At 36.6% G+C, this 22186-nt stretch overlaps 1 protein-coding gene across 4 annotated transcripts in view; it reads left to right on the top strand.

Annotated features, from left to right (window-relative positions):
• The window catches only part of DENND5B (DENN domain containing 5B), a 217699-nt gene that overhangs the window by 125145 nt on the left and 70368 nt on the right, over nucleotides 1–22186 (top strand). For 3 of the 4 annotated variants that reach the window (XM_049882751.1, XM_049882750.1, XM_049882753.1), the window contains 4 exons: nucleotides 1362–1549; nucleotides 6785–7321; nucleotides 9915–10146; nucleotides 15345–15495. In XM_049882751.1, the coding sequence (XP_049738708.1) occupies nucleotides 1362–1549; nucleotides 6785–7321; nucleotides 9915–10146; nucleotides 15345–15495 (1108 nt within the window). The remainder of the gene's footprint in view (nucleotides 1–1361; nucleotides 1550–6784; nucleotides 7322–9914; nucleotides 10147–15344; nucleotides 15496–22186) is intronic. The other variant, XM_049882752.1, reaches the window with a different exon arrangement.

Genomic DNA, 22186 nt, shown 5'->3' with positions numbered 1-22186 from the left:
TGATGTGAACTAAGTAGCATCTGATCATTTTCCTTAACCGTCTTATTAAGACATCCCCAGAGTCTTACTGCCCCAGATTTTACAACCTTTGTGTACAGTTAAGCCTGTGAGAGGATTATTACAAGCCCACAATCTCTTATCTTCAATTCTCAAATACAAAAAATTTGGAAAACCAAACATGCTTTTTGTAACTTCTTTATCTGAAAAGCCTGACCTGAACCAAAGTGACATTATTTATTATATTCTTTGATTCTCTGCCTTAGTAGGCCTACTCATATGTTTTGCTGCATAAATAGTAATATATTGGATTACAAGGTGCTGCCATAGGTATTTTGTAGTTTATAGTGTATGTATCATCTTACCTTTCTAAATAAAAAGTCTGCCTAGGGATTGTGTTCATGTGTATGTATAAAGCATCCGTGCCAGGGTGATTTTAGAGACCACTTCAGTATTTTGTAGCAGTTTTTAGTTTCAATAAATGTGGTTATATAAAAACACAACAAAAAAGCCCAGCCTTTAATTTTCTGGCATGGCTTTCACTTTGTTCCTAGATGTGTTATACTTCTGTTAAAAAAAAGAAAAAAAAGTCTCTGTAGTTGGGGATTAAATGTAGTTAATAATGTGACTATGAATGTATATATCTGTTTGATTTCTTGTAACCACAAAAGGAAGACTAAAGTGAATATAATCAATGTAAGTATAGAAGATAGCCATGATCATATCTTCAAGAAAAAAAGAGCCTCTGAATTAGGGGATTATATAGGTTTTTTTTTTTTTTTATAGGTATACATTTATGCAAAAGGAAATCAATAGTAATACAATGCATTTTGCACATTTTGAGTTAGTTCTTGATCGCCCCGCCATGTAACCATATGTGTGTTCACATACCAGTGATTTTAAGAAGCAGAAAGTGTGATGATGTTTCTCACCTGCCGACGCCCGCTGTCACTTAGCATTGAAGTGAAACTGTGACTCTTTAATAATGGTGGGATAGAACTGACCTGTTTTCTGCATGATCGTGAAGAAATGTTCATTAATACAGGAAGGAGCCCTGGTGGTGCAGGGGTTACAGCACATGGCTGCTAACCAAAAGATTGGTGTTTCGAACCCACCAGCCACTCTGACAGGGAAAGATGTTAGCAGTCTGCTTCCATAAGATTTATAGCCTTGGAAACCCTATGGGGCAGTTCTACTCTGTCCTGTAGAATGGCTATGAATCGACTTGACGGCAATGGGTTAGGTTAGAGTATTAATACAGAAAGTCTTTTTTTTTTTTCCTGGAAATTGTTATTTTCAGACTTAATACAGTGATTATGTTTTTACTTGGACTCTTCCCCTCCATTTTTCCTTGTTCTGTGCAGATTATCAACGCTTGATGACTGTGGCGGAAGGCATCACCACGCTTTTGTTCCCATTTCAGTGGCAGCATGTTTATGTGCCCATCCTCCCTGCTTCTCTGCTACATTTTCTTGATGCTCCTGTCCCTTATCTGATGGGCCTTCAGTCAAAAGAAGGAACTGACCGTTCTAAACTAGAACTTCCTCAAGAGGTAAAACTTACAATAAATGATGAAGCATTTGCTGTTTGTCAATTTAGGTCAAGGCTGTTTTTGTTAGATAGCAGTGCTTTAGTCCAAATTGTGTGTCTTCGACTATTCTGAATCTCCCAAGTACATCTGGGGTAGAGTCTGAGCCATAGGATGCAGATCCCACCCACCTCCTGGTGATTACTAACACAGTCATTAACTCGCATGGTTCAAGACAGGACAATTGCAAATTTTCAGACAAAAAATTGTGTAGATGGAGCACTAGTAGCACTATCGCATTGCTTTATTATTCTAATAATATTTCTTTTCCCCATTCATGTTACAAATTTTGTTTTTAAATCATATAGGCCAGATTTTAACATCTTGTAAGATCATTGTATTAAGTAAGATGAATTTGATTCTTGACCACTGTCAAATGTAAAGTAACACCTTTCAGCAAGCCAGGGATGATGGAAATACCAAATACTAGGCCAGTTACCAGCCTGTTCTAAATGTCAGCTTGGCTTACGGGTTGAGATAAAAATTCTAACCCTGGCTCTGGGCCACCTTAAGGTTACTCTGATTTCTGCATAGTGATGTATTTTCAGATGCTGTTTAAGAAGAAAATAAACAAATTTTTGAAAGCATTTTGAATGTAATTTTTAGCTGTTGTTAATAGTACTCGGAATTGTAGTATAAAGGCTTTGAAATGAAGTACTGATGAAGATGCCATGGCCTACTACAAAAGATAAAATGGTTAATTACATTATATTATTAGCTATTTAATTAGCACCTTTCTTAATGAAATCTCTCATGCTGTGCTTCACTTTTATACTTACTTCCCATAGAGATTCTCATTTTAACAAGTGAATTGAAAATTATACACTCAGCCATAGCCCTGTGAATATTATACCCAGGAATGATTCCTGTAATCATCCATTGCTTACTTTTATAAGTGTGTCCTTATCAGAATTAACATTTTTGTTCAGGGGAAAATAGCTTGATTTAGTTCATATAAAATATATGTGAAAACTGCCTTGCACTTTCTGGGCTGATTTATATGCTCTGCTCTTTCCTCCCTTTTTTACCTCTTTTTTCTACTCCCTGAACTTTCTTGTTTTCTCTTTCATGAAATTAATCTGAATACCTTGTTAGTTCAAAGAAGGTAAATCCTTTAAATTTTCAAAGAAAAAAATAGACTAACAAAATGCATTTTGTTTTAAAGACTTAAACAATGACATATTTTAGTTTCTTGCTGAATGTATTAGCCAAATTCTGTAAGACAGTTTATTTCAGTTCATAAATGTTGCCTTTCCGTTTTTGCCTGAGTAGTAATTGTTGAGAATTTTTAAAATAATTGCCTTGATTTACTTGTAATAGGGGAACTTTCTGTTTCTGTGTCTGTGTCTGTGTATATCCCCTAACTCTAAAGATACAAAATGTAAACAAAATTCCAAACGTTATTGCAGTGATGTCTGTGATTTTTCTGATTTTTCATTTAGAAAGTCAACACTACTTAATAAATAGATATACCCATCTACTCATAGTGTAGAATAATATGGGACACCTCAGTCAGCTGTGAAAATAGCAATGCTTCTATGTAGAAACTATAAATCAGGGCATCGTTGTTTTAGAAGAAAAGTCTAATAATGTACCACGAAGTTCTGGTATCATTTACAATGAGTTGAAGTAACTGGCTTCATGTAATTTTGGGGAGGAAGTGGGTATAAAAATAGCAATTTAAAAAGGGATCTTATATGCACTCACTAGTAATACTTTCCTCCCCCTTTTTCTAAAAACCCTAAAATAAAATAATGACTAAAAATAGGGGCAGAGCTTCTTAAAGTAGTTGTAAAAATGACAAGTTTATGAAGTGGTTATTTTAGGAAGGTATGATTTTAGCTGTGCATGTAACTGTAGACTTATAATTAGCCACCCACTCACTCTCCCAATGATTCCAAAATGATAGGCACAGGTGGTCATTTGCTGTATTGTTTTCGAGGTGGCGGGGTTGGGAGAGTGAAGGGCGGAAGAACACAGCACTGAGGATTAATTGCATAAAGTGATACCTCACTTTCTACCATTCTTGCTCATTTTTACATAAGTTGTGCACAAAGAATCAAGAGAAAAAATGAGACAGAACTGCTTTTGCTGCTTTCTTCCTGTCATATCTTACCCTGAGATTCTGAGGGAATATTTAAAATTTTCTTGTTTGTCTTATCCTCATGCCCTCTTAACTTCAGTCGCCGAGAAGCTAGGTCCCCTACTAAGCATGGAGAACAAGAACTACCCCAGTCTACCTTCTGGGTTACTACTTTCTCTCCTCTACATCTTTGAGGCCCCCGCAAATGACCACCTCGTTAAGCCTTATTCATTCATTCACCAAAGAGTTGACAAAAGTACTTGTGTCAGATACAGTGGGAAATATCATGGTAAATAAGAGGTGATCTCTGCCTTCCAAAAAGAATCATTTACAAATATCAATAAACAGGTTTAAAAAAAATTATAGGAATGAATAAACTTAGAACACACAGAGGAAATCAGAATGCCTTTAGGGTAGGGATAAAGTAAGAAAGCAATTTATCAGAGTGCCTTACTGTGTGGAGTTTTTGTTTGTTTCAGAGAAAGGGAATTTTAATTTTCTTTAATGAATTTTTATAATACAAGTTCATATTTTCTGTTTCTATTTTGTGATAATCAAAGCCCCCAGCTTGAGCCATTCTAAGCAGACACTGAGGGGTGTGAGAGGCTCTTTTGGGAACTTGAAGACTGGGACAGCCTTCTTGAGATACACTTTCAGCTCAGCAGTGATTACATGATCACAACAGACTTTAAAATTTCAGAAGATGTATCATTTTCTCTTTTCATGAGAGGAAGAGAGAGCTAGAAAAGAATAGTAGAAAGGTATTAATGAAGGAGAGTACAAAATGTAAGTAGTGTTGGGGTTGTTGGTTAACATTTAGATTAGCAAGTGAGTGAATTTTTTTTCTTCGTTTTTAAAGATACTTACTCATCCAGCTTCCATTTGAATTGTGGTGACCTACTTTCTCCCTTTAATGTATACTGCTTTTCCTGAGACTGTAGACACATTTATAAAGATGGGATTTACAGAAAGCTGTAGGCATCACTACTGTCTTCAGCAAGATATGACTGTTTCAGCTCTTACTTTATTTAGAGAAAATTGCTAACATTGGAGATGAGGAAAAGTGAAAGAAAAAAAAATTTCTTAAGCAACCAGGCTGTTTGAGGAATACATATCTGGAACAGGCATCAGGAAGTCACCTAACTTCTTAGGCCTTGATTTCTTCATCTGCAGAATTAAGGGGTTGAATTCAAAGGTCGTTTCAGGCTCTAACAATCATCGATTATCTATTTTGGAATAGGGGAAAATGGTGAGAAATTTTTGTGTAGCTTAATTTGGGCTTCTCTGTACTTCTTGCTCATCAGCATTTAACTTGAAGAGCAGGAATCAAAAGGGAAACGAAGGCCCAACCATGTGCTCCTCCATTTCACCTGACCTTGTCGTTCAGGATAGGAAGGATAATCCGAATTCTCTTCTTGCTGACCTGGAGTGGGGAGATGGATAGAGATGGGAAAACACGGGGTGGAGCTTCCAATTCTGGTTATTGACTTCCATCCTGCATCCCATGTTCAGCCATTAATGTAATTATGATCAGTTTTATGTGATGGACTGAACCTTTGATCCTCCCAAATCTAAGAGCCCAGTCTTCCCTTTGACTGACAACCTTGTTCTGATAGAGAGGGTGTGGACAGTAGAGGTAAAAGACTGTCTTGAAGTCTACTACAGTCGAGTACCTGAGGGATGATGATAATTTTAGGCAGGTGCTTGGCGCCTTGAATTTTCCATATACAACTTGAAAAATACTTAAAAATCTTTTTTTCGGCCTTGCTTGTGATTCAAACTAGAGTGTAAGTGAACAAACAAACAAAAAAATTTCCTCTGATTTGTGTCACCTTTTTCTCAATTCAAAAATACCTTTTAAGTCAACTCTTTAATTATTCAAGTGTTAAGTCATTTGTAGTTATCTAAGCACTTGGTTCTACCACCTCTCTTTGCCTCCTGCTGTTTGTCTAAAGGCGTCTGAAATGGTTTTACTGTCCAGGAGTTGAGGCTGATTTTAGATAAAATGAAAATAATGGATTATCTGTGAATTGGATGGAAACCCTGGTGGTGTAGTGGTTAAGATCTACAGCTGCTAACCAAAAGGTCACCAGTTCAAATCTACCAGGCGTTCCTTAGAAACCATATGGGGCAGTTCTACTCTGTCCTGTAGGGTCACTATAGGGTGCTATGAGTTGGAATCGACTCGATGGCAGTGGGTTTGGTTTTTTGGTTTGGTGAATTGCACTGATCTTGCCAGTTTCATCACATTTTGGAATACTACAGCTGCTAAACTTTAGCAGTTATTGCCAGTTCTAAGTTATAGATGGTGTTAGAACAATGGGATAGAAACTTCAAGCTCATTCAGTAAGTGTTTTACTCAGTGCCTTGTATTTGTAAGGTACTTCGAGTCTGTGCACCTTTACCCATTTAGCAGTGCCTAATAATTTTTTTTTTTTTAATCGCACTATTTTTTTTTTTTTTTAATGGGTTTTGTGTGCTCGGCTGCTAACCCAAAGATCACCAGTTCGAACCCATCAGCCACTCCACAGGAGAAAGATAAGGCAGTCTACTTCCATAAAGATTACAGCCTGGGAAACACTATGGGGCAGTTCTACTCTCTCCTATAGGGTCGCTAGGAGTCAGAATTGACTCATCAGCAATGAGTTTGATTTTTTTGGTTTAATGGATGCCAAGTATTAGAGAATTGTGTCTAGATTATATTAAATTGCTGAGATGAAGAGAAGATTATTCATATACAGTAAAACCTGTGAAAGCTGGAACCTATATAAGGTGGGAACCTGACCAAGAAGGATATTTTCCACTAAAACAAGCAATAGAAAGGTGATAAGCTTGCACCCTATCAAAGCCAGAAAACTTTTGAGACCCAGAAAAACAAGGCAGTCCCATTGAGTTCAGCTCTCAAAGGCTTCACTATACAATAATTAAATGGTATAAAAATACTCACATAGGGATTTAAGAAATTTATTTTATAAAAATAAAATTCTCTGAACCTTGAGATGGTTAACGTAAAAAGCAGTGTAATCTATGCTTTTGTTTATAATAGTTGGTAAGAATTTTAGAACATAAAATTCCTTTATTTTAAAACCTTTGTATTTCTTTTTTTTCTGTTTTAGGCTAATTTGTGTTTTGTGGATATTGACAACCATTTTATTGAATTGCCTGAAGAATTTCCACAGTTTCCCAATAAGGTGGATTTCATCCAGGAACTCTCTGAAGTTCTTCTCCAATTTGGGATTCCTCCTGAGGGCAGCCTGCACTGCAGTGAGAGTGCCACCAAACTGAAGAATCTGGTTCTGAAAGACTTGGTCAATGACAAAAAGAATGGCAACGTCTCCACTAATAACATCAGCATGTATGAGTTACTTAAGGGTAACGAAACCATAGCCCGCCTCCAGGCTCTAGCTAAGAGAACTGGTGTGACTGTGGAAAAAATGGACCTCTCTGCCTCTCTGAGTGAAAAAGAAAAAGATTTAAAACTGCAGTGTGAAGAGGCAGAACTGATGGACTACAAGCTAAACGTACAGCTCCGAGAGGTCTTTGCCAACCGCTTTACACAGATGTTTGCGGATTATGAAGCTTTTGTGATTCAGACTGCCCAGGACATGGAGTCCTGGCTGACCAATCGGGAACAGATGCAGAACTTTGACAAAGTAAAAAGAACTATAGTTTTCCTTCTTATTTAGATCTTAGCCAGCTGTATTACTGACTTTGTTAACTTTTTTAAAGCAGATTTCTCCTCTCTCCCTTCCCATTAAGAACTTTTCTTTATCAGTGTTTTATACTTGATAAAATAATTTCACAAGGAAGCAAATCGACTGGCTCGTTAAGCTGGTCACTGTCTTGTGTATTAAATTGCCTATAACCTCATTTTTTACTTTTCTATATTTCAGTGATGTTTGAATTATAGAAACTCCTAAATTTCACAGGTTTTTCAAATCTGTTAGCACTATCTGAACTTGCAAGAATTTTATTTACTCTTACATTTTGATTAAGCTTGTTAAATGAGGTCTATTCCTTTTCTGATAAATCCTTCTTATATATCTTGTCTTTATCCTATAATGAAGTCACAACTTGTCCATGTAAAGGTAACCAACAGTTTAGTTTCAGAAGCCAAATTTTGAACTTGTTCTAGGATCAAAAGAGAGTAAGAGTGAGTAAATTAGGTTTTATGATTCTTAATCTAAGGCTGTGATCCAAAGTTTTAGGTAAGGGAAGACAGAAAATGGTGCCAAATTCAATTGTTCTGCTAAAAATCAAGCTTCTTTCCAAGGTTTACTATAGAATGTTCTTTTTTTCAGAAGCTGACAGGCCTTATTCTGCCAGGCTTCCTTGACATGCCCCCAGATTTGTTTTTCAGACAGAAGCACTTATGGATGTTCATTAACTCTTTCAGGTCACCAGGGTACAGTTCATTCCCCTGCCTCTCTGATTGCTGAGGCATGATATTGCTGTTAAAACGAATATATGACTTTTCACTAAGCGGTATCTTTGGGTCATGGAAGACCTCCTTGGGGGCTAAAACTAACTCTCAGAGCTTGAGCTACAATCTTGCAATCTTGTAACATATGACAAATAAGGATTAACTAAAAATTTGTATAAAGGGTGGATAGCATAAAAGATTTTCTGAATTTATCAGATATTTTCTCTGACAAGATATATGCTACCTTGAACATTTAAGTTCTGGTGAATTGTAAGTTTGAGAAAATTTCTTTAATAAATTAAAAAGCCTTCATTTCTCAAAATGTAGTCCCGCTCTTAGGTTTTTTTCTCATTAAACTTAACCGTTTTTCCATATTTTTTTCTATCCAGCGTGGAACTAATGTGTGTACACTCCTGATTTATCCTTAGGCAATTCAAATTCTTATCTAAATTAGGAGCTGGTACTTTCTTCCTTCTTAATCTTTGTGTAGCTGCAAACTATAAATGGAATTCTTTTTATATAACCCGTAGAGAAATGAAAGTTTCATGTTGGATTCCAGAAGAATTGTGATCATCTTATTTTTTTACTAGGAACATTTGTAGGACTATCATATATTAGTCTTGCAAGCCAAATCTTTGCTGACCTTTAAAGATATTGCCCATAGGGGTCTGGATACAAAAAGCCAGGCATTCCACCATGTAAAAAGGGGGAGAGAGCTATTTTTTCCATAAAAAGTAAAATTTATATTTATCTATAAAATGGTTTTTAAAGAGATGAACTCATTTCTTGAGACTACTGTGAGTCTTTGGATTTGTGTAAATACATCTAAACTATAGAGACAATTAAAGTGAGTAAGTGGGTTTTCTGTAAGGAAGTTAAAAAGACCTCCTGATCTTCAAAATGGAAAATAAATATGCTAAGAAGAAGCTGATGAATATTAAGGAGAATAACCTTATATCAGAATTTGTCTTTCCATCTTTTCCCTTTCGGCCACTGCCACACTGGATCTACTCAAAAGAATGGAAAGCAAAACCAACCCAGCAACTGAAATAGTAATTCACTTCCAAATTTCAGCTAGGACCAAACTGAGATTAGAATTCCTATAACAATGGAAAGAAATGAACACTTTTTATTGCAATTTGCTGAACCATTCCATGCAGTGGACAAGCTGGTAACTAGAAGTGCAGCTTGTTTGTACATGTTTTCTCTAGGCTTCTTGTGGTTTCTCAGGCAGTGCTCCATTTAGTTGTTAAGACGCGCACTACAGTGTCAGCACAGGTCTCGGAAGAGTTTGATCTTGAATTAACATTTATCCATCAATTTCTAACAAGAGTTGGGGCTTAGAAAAACATTCAACTGGAAAAAAAAAAGATTTTGCCCATGAGCACAAATGCAGTGCTTCTTTGCTCCAGGTTATTGCTAATGTATATATCATCGTATCAGTTAATTGTCTTACTGCCTGTGGTTTGGAGGTACGTTGCATAGGCTGGAATAGAGAGCAGAAGAAATTACACTGGATGATTGATGATCATATAGCAACTTACCTATCATCTTTCATTAATGATGCCCTCTTTTCACATAATAGTCATGAGAATCAGAATGTAGATCCATTTTGAAAAGTACAATCAGTACTGAAGATGTAAGCAACCTAAATGCTATGAATTCATGAGAAAGAAAGAGTGGATTTTTCAATGTCAGGGGTCAGTTTTGTGTTATAAGATTAAAAGATGAAAGAAAATAGCCTTAGCAATAGATAATTTTCAGATCATATAGTATTGAGATGGTCTCTTTGCACTAATAATTTCCTAATTATCTCATTACAGGCTTCCTTTCTATCTGACCAGCCTGAGCCTTATCTACCATTTCTTTCACGCTTCATTGAAACACAGATGTTTGCCACCTTTATTGATAATAAAATTATGTCTCAGTGGGAAGAGAAAGATCCTTTGCTTCGGGTCTTTGACTCTCGTATTGAGAAGATAAGACTGTATAATGTAAGGGCGCCCACCATGCGGACATCTATATATCAAAAATGCAGCACTTTAAAAGAAGCAGGTACATTTGCATGCCTTTTTAAATAAAAATTCATGATCATTTCTTTGTACACACTGTCGTCCTTATATACTGCAAAATCAGTTTTTAATTTTAGACTTCATGGGTAATCCTGTCAGGGGGTGCTTTCTATAGTTTTGTTTCCTTCTGTGTCTGTAGTTAATGTCCATCCCATTCCTACTTGGCTTTCCTCTTCTTAGTTTAAAAAAATCAGTTGCCATAGAATCGACTCCAACTCATGGCAAAGCCATGTATATCAGGGTGGAACTGTACTCCATAGGGTTTTCAATGGCTGGTTTGGGGGGAAGTAAGTAGGTCTCCAGGCCTTTCTTCCAAGGTACCTCTGGGTAGACTCGAATCCAGCATTTCAGGTACCAGCTGGGTGCATTAACCGTTTGCACCACCCAGGATATGATCTCCATTAGTTTGAAGAGGAAAAAATAATAAGTTGAATGGAGTATAACTAGAAAGTTGTCTTATTCTCTTTATCACCTTAATGAAAAAAAATGGTAATTTCTATCATGTTGCCTTTTTACATCTCAACTCTTTTCTCTTTATCCAAGAAAAGGTAAGTATTAATTTTAAATAGTAGGTCTGAGATGCTGCTTAATTTATATAACTGATAGTAGCAGACACAAATAATATATTTGTATTAGTGGTGCCATTAATTATGATAGCTTCTTAAACCCCTGGGTTCTTCTTTTCAAATTAAAGGTTCTGCAATCCTGACACCAGTTTTTCCCTGTCAGACAATTATATGAGTCTTTACAAGTCTTGTCTGACAGTTGTAATAAACCAAAAAGACTAAACTCGTTGCCATCGAGTCACTTGTGACTCGTAGTGACCCTACAGGACAGGGTAGAACTGCCCCATAGAGTTCCAGGGAGCGCCTGGTGGATTTGAACTGCTGACCTTTTGGTTAGCAGCCGTAGCTCTTAACCACTATGCCAGCAGAATTTCTGACAGTTGTAATATAGACCCTTAAATAAGTAATCATATTAATATTCAACATTTACTCTAAACGAGCAGCTCCTGTCTGGAGGCGAGATGAGAAGGCACAAAGTTACAAGAGCTGGTTGAATGGACACAGGAAGCCCCGGGTGGAAAGGGGGAGTGTGCTGTCACATTATAAGGATTGCAGCTAGGTTCACATAACAATATGTGTATACATTTTTTATGAGAAATTAACTTGAGCTGTAAATTTTGACCTAAACCACAATAAATGAAAAAAAATTCAGCATTTACTGAGTGCCAGACACTATGTCAAGTGTTTTACACGTATTTTAACATTAGATCTTAACAACAATTGGGTATAGGTACACTTAACTTTTGTTTTGTTTTATTACTATCCCTGAGAGTTTACGTAACTTGTCTACAGTTGGATAGCTAGTGATTAGTAGGGTCATGATTTGAACCTGCGGTCTGATTCCAGCTCCTGAAGCCTTAACACCATGTTAGCTTCTCGTTCAATAAGGAAACGTGTAAAATGTATCAATCCACAGAATTTTACAAATTTATTCCTAGCTCTTAACCTTTTCGTTGCTGAGTACACTGATATCTATCACCTGATCCCTTCTTTTATTTTCTTTCTCTTCAAATGTAGGAGCTTCCTGAGAGCAGTTCTTCCTCTGGAGAAAAGGCAGGCAACAAATGTGGAGCGTCTTTGTTCCAAATGTGTTGCTGGCTTGAATTTCCCACTTTACTTAAATAGATCAAAGCCACAGGAGTGATGAGGCTGTAGTTTAAGCATATTTAAGGAAAGAAATATGTAAATGAGGTCTTGTATGTAGCCTTGGAAATCTCTGATAACTCTAAAGCTTTGTCTTGTTCCTGTATTCCCACGTATAAGGGTCTGTCCTTGGAGCCCCGTCAAGAAGTGGCAGTTACCTGTGTTTCTGTAAGTTTTAGGGAGTTGAATGAATGAAAGTGGCTGTGACTGTTCAAAGAATAGTATGACTTCCAGTGCTTTAATAGCCGTGTAAGTAGTATAATGCCTTCTTGAGCAAATTTCACTTCTCCTTCCCTGACAGAATTTAAAATGGAGCTAAACACTGATTTCTTTATGTATGTGCCTCCAGAAAACCTTTCCAGTTAAAATGGATTTTCTTTCAGCCTCTCAGAGTTTGGTACTCCCACTGTCATCACAAAATTATGTAATACTGTTTTGACAGTATACCACGTAGATTTCGCATATGAAAATGAGATCGCGCTACCCGGGAACTTAATTTATCAAAGACTTTTTTTTTTTTTTTAAGTAAAAAGAGGTAACTGGCTGTGACTCTCATTAATGACCAAAATTAACTTCAAAAAAATTGGGATTTGGTGTTGACATTGGATTTTTATTGTGTGTGTGTGTGTGTGTTTTTGTTGTTGTTTCTTTGTTTTCTTTCATTTTGCCTGTGACCAAAAAGCATTTGGTTTGCAGGTGAACTCTTAGGCAGAGGCTATCTGCTGTTGATACTGTGGTACCAGAACCTTACGAATTCTATCCAGAAAGACAAGTCGATAGTAATTCAGAGTTCCTTTTTTCTTACAAATCACAGCAAATAAATATTGACACAAACCCTTACAATCTAGCAGTAGGTCCCTCACTTCTCAAAGCAAGTATTTAATAATTTCTGAATGTCCATTATTCGCTGGTAGTATAACTGAAAAGTAATGCTACATTAAGCTTCCTGTGGCGGTTTTAAACGTAAACCCTAGAGTAATTCATTGTGAATCATGTTTTTTTTTTTCCTTGTTGTTTTTAAAAAGCTTTCCAACCTAAGGGGAAAAACTCAATATCAGATGAATTTTTGTCATTTTTAATCCAACAGAAAAACCACAGCTCTTTTCTTTTTTTGAGTGGTGAAGACAGAGGCACTCATTGACAGAGAGGAAATTTTGTAGTATTTCATGGAACATAAAATTAGCAGGGACTTCAGAGAATTCTGTATCATGAATCCAGACATTATTTTGCCTAAACCATCTGTTAATTATGTCTTTAAAATATTAGGTAACATAGAGAGTATAGATAGGATTATAGAGAGCCGGGGGCATCTGTTGAAATTTTTAAAATCTGCCATCATTTCACATTAAAACATGGCATCCTTTTGGCCAGCAGTGAACATATGGACTATGCTTCAAGAAAGGTTACACATTAAAATATAATGGAATTGAAGAAGTTTTCAGATTAATTCGTATGGGTTATAAAGAGAAATTAGGGAAAATATTTGCATTAAACACAGACAACTAACTTTGGAAAAACACAGACAGGTAGGTTAGATGAAGCATTAATGAGTAAAAAGATAAGAGGGAAGAATGTTGTGGACAAATACACCATTCCTGGGGGGGGCGGGGGAAGGTTTTTGGAAGTAAGTATGGGTAGTTACCAGAATGAATCTATTGGTATTGAAAAAGGACAAAATAAACTGATTCAATGAAATATTTATGTTGTTATTATTGTTAGCTGCTGTCGAGTTAGCCCCTGACTTGGGGCAGCCCCGTGCACAGTGAAGTGAAACACTGCTCAGTCCTGTACCATCCCCATGATAAGTTGCGGATTGGACCATTGTACTCCATAGGGTTTTCGTTGGCTGATTTTCAGAAGTAGATCACCAGGCCTTTCTTCCTAGTCCATCTTAGCCTGGAAGCTTCACTGAAACCTGTTCAGCATCACGTTGTTGTTATTGTTGTATGCCGTCAAGTCACATTCCTACTCACAGTGACCCTGTGAGAGTTCAGCATCATGACAACATGCAAACCTCTACTGACAGAAGTGTGGTGTCTGTGTGAGGCACAGTGGCTGGCAGTTGAACCCAGGTCTCCCACATGGAATACAAGAATTCTACCACTGAACCACCAATGCTCCTTTTGATATATTTATAGAAATACATTTTAACTTCTCTGAATTTTCAAGATTAGCAGTTCCCACAGTGTGTTCTGTTTATCACACAACCATCGTTACTGCTTGTTCTCCCTTTTAGTAATCTCTAGGCAAAGGACTGAAGACCTAATCTTCTGAAATATTTATTTCCTATTGAAAAGTCAGCTGATAAAAACATTCAAGATAAGTTTTTTTTTTTTTTTTCTTTTTTATCAGAGAAATAGTTAACTGTTTCATGGGCCTTTGAGACATCCTCCAACATTCCTAATTTTAAGTGGTTTTAAAATAGAAATGTTGAGCAATTCCTATCTTTTAGCTGTAACCTGTTTTATTCTTTAAAAGGCCAGCTTCTTATTCTCTGGACATTGTCTGCTTATTTTATCTTCCTCTGAAGTACCCCTCTTGATCTAATAGACACTCCTAAGTGACTCCTACTAATGAGAATGTGACTGTTGCTAATAGTGAAATAATACACTTCACACAGTTTTTTATTTTTATAAATGGGGAAGCGTGAATATTTAATGGGTCTTTGCACAAAGAAATAATAAGTCTACTGTGCTTGTTTCTTCTTTCCCTTTACATTGTCATTCAGCTCATTGAAAGTATTTTGGTTTGCCATCATTTTCTTTAATGTTGTACTTAGAACCTTTTTTTTTTTTTTATGGTGCTTTAAGTGAAAGTTTACAAATCAAGTCAGCCTCTCATACAAAAACTTATATACACTTTGCTATGTACTCCTGCTTGCTTTCCACCAATGAGACAGCATACTCCTTCTCTCCACCATGTATTTCCGTGTCCATACAGCCAGCCTCTGACCCCCTCTGCCTTCACTTCTCCCCTCCAGACAGGAGCTGCTCACATAGTCTCATGTGTCTACTTGGTCCAAGAGGCTCACTCCTCTCCAGTACCATTTTCTATCTTATAGTCCAGCCCAATCCTGTCTGAGAGTTGGCTTTGGGAGTAGGCTAACAGAAGATCTGGGGACCATGACCTCTGGGGTCCTTCTAGTCTCAGTCAGACCATTAAGTCTGGTCTTTTTACAAGAATTTGAGGTCTGCATCCCACTGTTCTCCTGCTCCTTCAAGGATTCTAGAACCATATTTTTTTTTTTATGGGAAACTGTTTCAATACTAAATTATAGGTTTTTCAACGAAGGTAGAAAATAATATGAAAATTAATCATTCATTATAAAATTAACCATTTTATGTTTACATTATGCTGATTTTTGATTTCAGAAAGATTGAGTTCCCAGTAGGTGCATGAGCGGAGGAAGCATTATTTTTTAAGGCTTAGCTGATGAAATGTCTCTAATAATTTGTTATAAATTTAATTTTAGCCCAATCAATTGAGCAGCGACTGATGAAAATGGATCACACAGCAATCCACCCACATCTGCTTGATATGAAAATTGGTCAAGGCAAATATGAGCGAGGGTTCTTTCCAAAGTTACAGTCCGATGTCTTGGCAACAGGACCAACCAATAACAAGTAAGCGTGTTCTTCTCTTGAATAGTTGCTCAAAGGAAAGAATGAGGAGTGGAATGTTCTTTAACTCCAGTAGAGCAACAGTGCTTAGCTACTAAACAATCTATCGATTACTCTTTTTAAAAACCAAATTAATCCATTTGAAATGTGGGTTGACATTCTGTGAGTATTCCACTTTTAATTCTGTTATGTAGCATAATGAAAAGGCTAGAGATTTTAATAGCCTTTTTTTCCTTAGTAATGTGCACAATAGCCACACTTTAAATGACTCTGTTTAAATGTAAATTAATCCTTTCTAATGGGAGTTTTAAAAAGTAAACTTTTACCATCTTTGCACTTACTATCAAGTGTAAAAAGTTATAAAATAAATAAAAATAAGCCCTATCATTCTTGATGGTAGACGATGCCACTCAGAAACTATCTGAATATGGTTAGAATTGAAAACAGAGTTCTTTGCTCTTAGGGGGATTCTTGATTTGGGGTAATGCAAGTGTTTTATTAACAAGCAAATAATAAAAAAAAAATGGTGTATAAGAAAGGAAGCAAAGGAGGATATTATTGGAAAATAAGGTAAGTTGGAAAGAAAAAGCTTTGCCTTGGAAATCAGCAGTTCTGGAATTTAATTCATTCTTAACCGTTAAGCCTTGGACAAGTTGGAGCCACTTGCCTATTTTCTCACCTGAATATAAACTTTAACCTTATACAACATCTACTGTTTCCTTTTTAAGAAGACTCAGAAAAGAAAAGTGAAAAGGAGCCAGGCATTGACAAAGAAATGGAATAGAAGACTGAAATAAGAGACTGAGTACACAAAATGAAACGGGTACTTAGCCACCCGAATTTTGAGAACCCAAGTAGAGAATAATCAGTAAAGAGAATAAGGAAAAGTAGAATTTTGCCTTTTGACCTAAATCAGTAAATAATCGGAAGGTGCTTGAAAGTATGTTTGTCCCTCCCGCTGATCTGAACCTATATGGTTACAGAATCTTGTCATGATTCTACTGGTAAAGGAAAAGGCAAACATAGTAACTTATCTTTATAATATGTGATGGTAACACCTGTTTTCCCCTCATTACTTTGTGATCTTAAAGGCTTGAATTTTTTAATAAATACTGTGCTAAGCTAGGTATTGTGGTATTCAGGATCTCTTGGGATTGCATGTATATGCAGTAATATTTGTGTATCCTTGTGTTCAAGTTTGTACTGTTAATGTCATATTTTTAATGACCTGAATGGAGTGAAAACCTTGCCCTTTTCCTAGATTACTGGGTGAAGATGTTTGTTTACATATGTTTCTGGAATGTGTCAGAATTATTGATTTATTTAGGTCCAAATGTGAGAAAATTGTAGTAATAGCAGACACATCAAAGGAAAAAAAAATGATGTCTGTGAATTAAGGGAAACACAGTACTGTATACATTGCAGTTTCTTTTCCTTTTAGTCTTTTATTTATAATTTTAAATCTCCGCCCCCTTACAGGTCTCAGTCAAAATACCTGGAAATTTTCACCACTGGTTTATTTAAAGTAATTACTACCTTGCTTCTAGCTCTTTTTTCCTGCTTTCAGCATACCTTTACCTCCAGTGGAGGCTTCTCTGTGCCAGGAGAGGGGTAGTTATAGAGGTAATGGTACTGATAATAATAACTGACGTTATTAAGCAGGCTTTGTGTTAGCTTCTCTGCTGTGTGCATTAAGTGAATTGTCTCATTAATCTTTCCTACAAGCATATCCATATATATATATGTAAAACCTGTATTGTCATTCACCTGTTTTGTAAATGAGGTTCAGCAACTTGCACCAAGATCACATAGCTAGAAAGTAGTGAAAGCAGAATTCAAAACTACGTCTACTGATTCAGTGGCCCAAACTCTTATCTATTACACTAAATATACTGCACTATTATCTATTACACTAAATATACATTGAACATAGGGCAGTTTGGCAATAGTCTTTCACACCAATCTAATGAGATCCTTCCACAATGAAAGAGCCCTCAGATGTCTCACCTCTGCCTTAAACAAGGCTCTGTTCAGAGAGGTCTCAAAGGTAGGGTAGTATTTTGGGAAGCAAGATACTGTCTTAGGAGCCATCTTCCCTCCTGAAGCAAAGGTTGAGATCAAATGGCCTAACCCTGAAGGTAATGCTATTGTTGTGTGCTGCTGGAAGTCAGAGCCTTGGTGCATGACAGAGCTGAGGTTAGAACCCATGTCTCTTTACTCCTATACCATATTTTTTTTATGGTGTCTCATTCACAAAGACTCTTTGGAGGTCTGAAAATTTTTCGGTACCAGTACCCTTTTAAATACTTGGGAAAGGAACACTGTAGAGTAAGAATTGTGGATTAAAAAAAAAAAGCCTTATTTGGTTGAACTCTTTTATTTAAGTAGGCTGTCTCAACTATAACGAAGAGAGTACATGGAGGATGAGTCACAAGAAAGGGGAAAGAGTTGTGGGACAGAAGAAATTGTCCCATCTTGTAGGTAATGCAAGTGTTTGTATTGACTCTTGGGGATGAAGGCTGTTAGAAAAACTTTAATATGCTGCTTGCAAGGCAGAAGCAAGTAGCTAATAACTGAAATTTTTACCTTAAGTACCTTAACTAATTTGCATGCTTTAACCCTTGGGTGAAGAGCTGTCCCTGCTTTTATAAACAGTGAACGTAAAAATGTGCTAAGAGATGTTGACCATTGTGAGGGTTCAGAGTTTTGAGGTTATGGTGCTACTAGATCCAACATTCTGTTTTTCAGAAATGGATAAGATTTTTCCATCAGAACAGATTATTCATCAATTTGTTCATTTTTTTATGTATATAAAATATGTTAGTTGTTAGTCACATTGATGTAAGCTACTAATTTTAATAATTTTTATTCCCTTTTGAAAGCATACATTGCTCATTCATTCATTTGGCAAAGATTTATGGAACTCCTGTTATATTCCAAGGCACTGTACTATATTGCTAGGCACTGGGAGTTTAACAATAAACAAAACAATAAAAACCCTGCTTTCAAGTGCAAGAAAACAAACAACAAATATGTAAAAGAAGTAGTATGTCAGATAGTAAGAAGTTAGAAACATAAATAAGGCAGAGACTGGAAGTAGGGAGTGCTTATTGTTGTTTTTAGTTGCCGTCAAGTCAATGCCTACTGGTGACAACCCCATGTGTGCAAAGCAGTACTGCTGGGGCCTTTCAGAAGCAGGTTGCCAGGCCTGTCTTCCGATGTCCAGAGGGTAGGTTCAAACCTCCAACCTTTTGGCTAGTAGTCAAGGGGTTAACCGTTTGCACCACCTAGGGACTCCTAGGGAGTGCTTAGGAAGGATTTCAGTAGGAAAATCTTTAAGGCATATTATCTTGCTTTTAACCTTGTATAAAATCTCAGGGTTTCCCATTTCCACACTGAGCCTCAAGTATTACATTTTCACATAGATTATAGTCTGAAAGAGAAAAGATCTCCAAACTGATTGCAGGGTAAAGGGGTTTATAACCAACCATGGTAGTCAGCCTGTGTAAATGGTTGGTCAACTGTAGAGAATTTAATATGCTGCTTACAAAGGAGAAAAAAATAAGCAATCTTTAGTATTTCAGCAACTTTGATCATCTTTGGTAAAATTATGTTTTGTTAATGAGGTTTAATAAGGAAAGAATAAATTAATTTTGTAACAAGACCAGCAATGTGTGGACTTCATAGTAATTTTCTAAAGCAGGTGCTCATTTCCCTGTTTTGAAAATGAAATTAAATCGGGCATTTTGTCCCATGGAGTGTATGGTAAGAAGCTAGTTATATTATGTAAGTTAATCTTTGTCTTTTTCTTTTCCCTAAAGCCTTTTCCACTTCTACCTGCCAAGGAAAATGTTCTGCCATTTATATTCTATTCTTTCACTTTGTTTATTATGTTAGTTTATTAACTGATGTTTATAGTCTACTTCATATGTTTATTGTTTATTTGGACTGCCCTACTCAGTAATTTTTTTTAATCCGTTTTGCAGTCTTACACTGACCTTTTTTGCTATAGGGCTGTTTCTTAGGTCTCCATGTCAAAGATCTATACATAGGTCTTTGCAAGCTTTGTTTGTTCTTTATGTTCTCCTTTATTTATTATATGTAAGTTTACCAGCAGGAGTTTATATTTCGTTTCAGTCTTAATGTTTTTTTTTTCTGGATCCTCCTTTTCAGTCCCCCCAATTCGGTTTGTATTCATTTTGCAGTCTTAAGTTGATACTTTGCTATAGGGACATTTTCAAGAATTCTACTTCAAAAATCTACAGCTAGATTTTTGTACATTTTTTTTCTTGATAAAAATCTGTTTTTTTTTTTAAAGCTCTTTTAAACAGGGGTTATCTTCCTCAGTTCCATTTTTGCCATATTTCATGTACCACTAAATAGCAGACTAAAATGAGACGGTTCAGAAGCCTGAGACCAAAGGCATGTATAACTTATTTTAAAAGTAACAAAAGAAGCAGAGTTCTCATTTTGTTTTTTGTAAACTGGGTGCTTCATAAAAAATAAGGTAATAAATCATTATCAGTAATGTAATATGACTTTTCCCAAATGGTAAGAATACAAATTTATTTTTAAAATTATGCTTAGCTCTGTTTTGTCATGGATATACTCAGTAAATACTAGAATACCCTTACTAGTTACCCATTGCCATCATGTCAGTTCCGACTCATAGTCCAACGAATACATAGATCGTGGGGATGATAGGTCAAGAGCTAAGAGGTTTTTTAAAGTAATTTGATTTAAAATTATATATGCTCATTAGAAAACTTAGAATATTGGGAAGTGATGGGGTAAATTTTTTTAAAAAAAAGTTTTTTTTTTTTCCCCATAATCCCGTCATCATGAGATGTTAACGTTTGGCATTATGCTCTTCCATCACCGGGCTCTTTGTCTGTGTGCACGTGTGGGCATGCATCCACATTTTCCTTTTTTACAAAATTAGAATATTATTCATACAATGTTGTCTCTTACTTTTTTGTTCAGTGTTATGTCAGCACTCTCCGTATTATTAATGTTCTTAGAAATTTGATTTTTTAAATGACTGTGCTATTTCATTGTAAGGCATCTCCTACTATTGATTGTTTAGTTGTTTTGAGTACACTTCCTTGATCCTAAGTCACTCTTAAGGAGCTCTTTGGTGGTAAAAGTGGTTGAAGCACCTGGCTGCTAACCCAAAGGTCGACGGTTTGAACCCACCAGCCACTCCACGGGTGAAAGATGCTTCTGTAAAGATTACAGCCTTGGAAACCCTATGAGACAGTTCTACTTTATCCTGTAGGGTCACCTGTGAGTTGAAATCAACTCGACGGCAGTAAGCTTGGATTTTTTTGTATGTTTCTTTAGGTCACTATTGGTTGTAAGATATGCTATTAACTCAAAAGCATTTTGGAAAAATTATACATTGAATATGCATATGGATTAAAAGATGAATCCCACAACTGAATGCCTCAAAGGCCAGAGTATCAGGGACAGGGTCTGGGGACCATGGTTTCAGGGGACATCTAGGTCAATTGGCATAACAAAGTGTATTAAGAAAATGTTCTGCATCCCACTCTGATGAGTGGCGTCTGGGGTTTTAAACGCTAGCAAGCAGCCATCTGAGCAAAGGAGAATGAAGAATACCAAAGATATAAGGTAAATATGAGCCCAAGAGACAGGGCCATATAAACCAGAGACTGCATTAGCCTGAGACCAAAAGAACTACATGGTGCCCAGCTACCACTGACGACTGCCCTGACAGGAAACACAACAGAGAGTTCCTGGTGGAGCAGGAGAACAAGGGGATGCAGACCTCAAATTCTCGTAAAAAGAGCAGACTTAATGGTCTGACTGAGACTAGAGGGACCCCAGAGGTCATGGTCCTTGGACCCTCTGTTTCCCCAAGACTGGAACCATCCCCAAAGCCAACTCTTGAGACAGGGATTGGACTGGACTATAAGACAAAATGATACTGACGAGGAGTGAGCTTCTTGGCTCAAGTAGACACGAGACTGTGGGCAGCTACTGCCTGGAGGCGAGATGAGAAGGCAGAGGGGGACAGGAGCTGGTTGAATGGACACAGGGAATACAGGGTGGAGAGGGGAAGTGTGCTGTTTCGTTAGGGGGAGAGCAGCTAGGAGTACATAGCAAGGTGTGTATAAGTTTTTGTATGAGAGACAGACTTGATTTGTAAACTTAAAGCACAATAAATAAAAATAAAGATGTATCGCAATTTCAGGAACATTTAAATATCAAAATGTGAGTCTTAGATAAAGAAAATACAGCATTTGCTATTGCGTGTATGTTGTTGTGAACGTCTGTAACATAAATATTTTAGATCAGCTAATGTTTTTTTTTTAATGCCCTAACCTTGCCTCCTAATTCCTACCCTCTGCCTAAGTGATGGATACATGTAGACACCGTCATCTTCTCATCTCAAATAATAAAATATATCAGTCACAGTTCAAAGCTATTTCTTCCACCTGTATCCCTGACCAGTTCTCTCTTGCTTTATTCAGTCTGCTCCATTAGTCACCCCTTTTCCTGTATCTCCTGTTTTTCTCTCAGTTGAATATTTTTCTTAAGTTTACAAGCATGCTGGTCACCTTCTTCAGCCTCTGTTGATTATGATTGAATCTCTACCCTTCTCATGTAAAAAAAAGAAAACTTGAGATGTAAGTCCTTTACTTGCTTACCTCTGGATCTTCAGTTCACC

The sequence above is a fragment of the Elephas maximus genome, chromosome 4, assembly GCF_024166365.1.
Source record: "Elephas maximus indicus isolate mEleMax1 chromosome 4, mEleMax1 primary haplotype, whole genome shotgun sequence".
NCBI lineage: Eukaryota > Metazoa > Chordata > Mammalia > Proboscidea > Elephantidae > Elephas > Elephas maximus.
The sequence above is the reverse complement of the archived record's forward strand: the minus strand, read 5'-3'. Positions and strand labels throughout refer to the sequence as shown.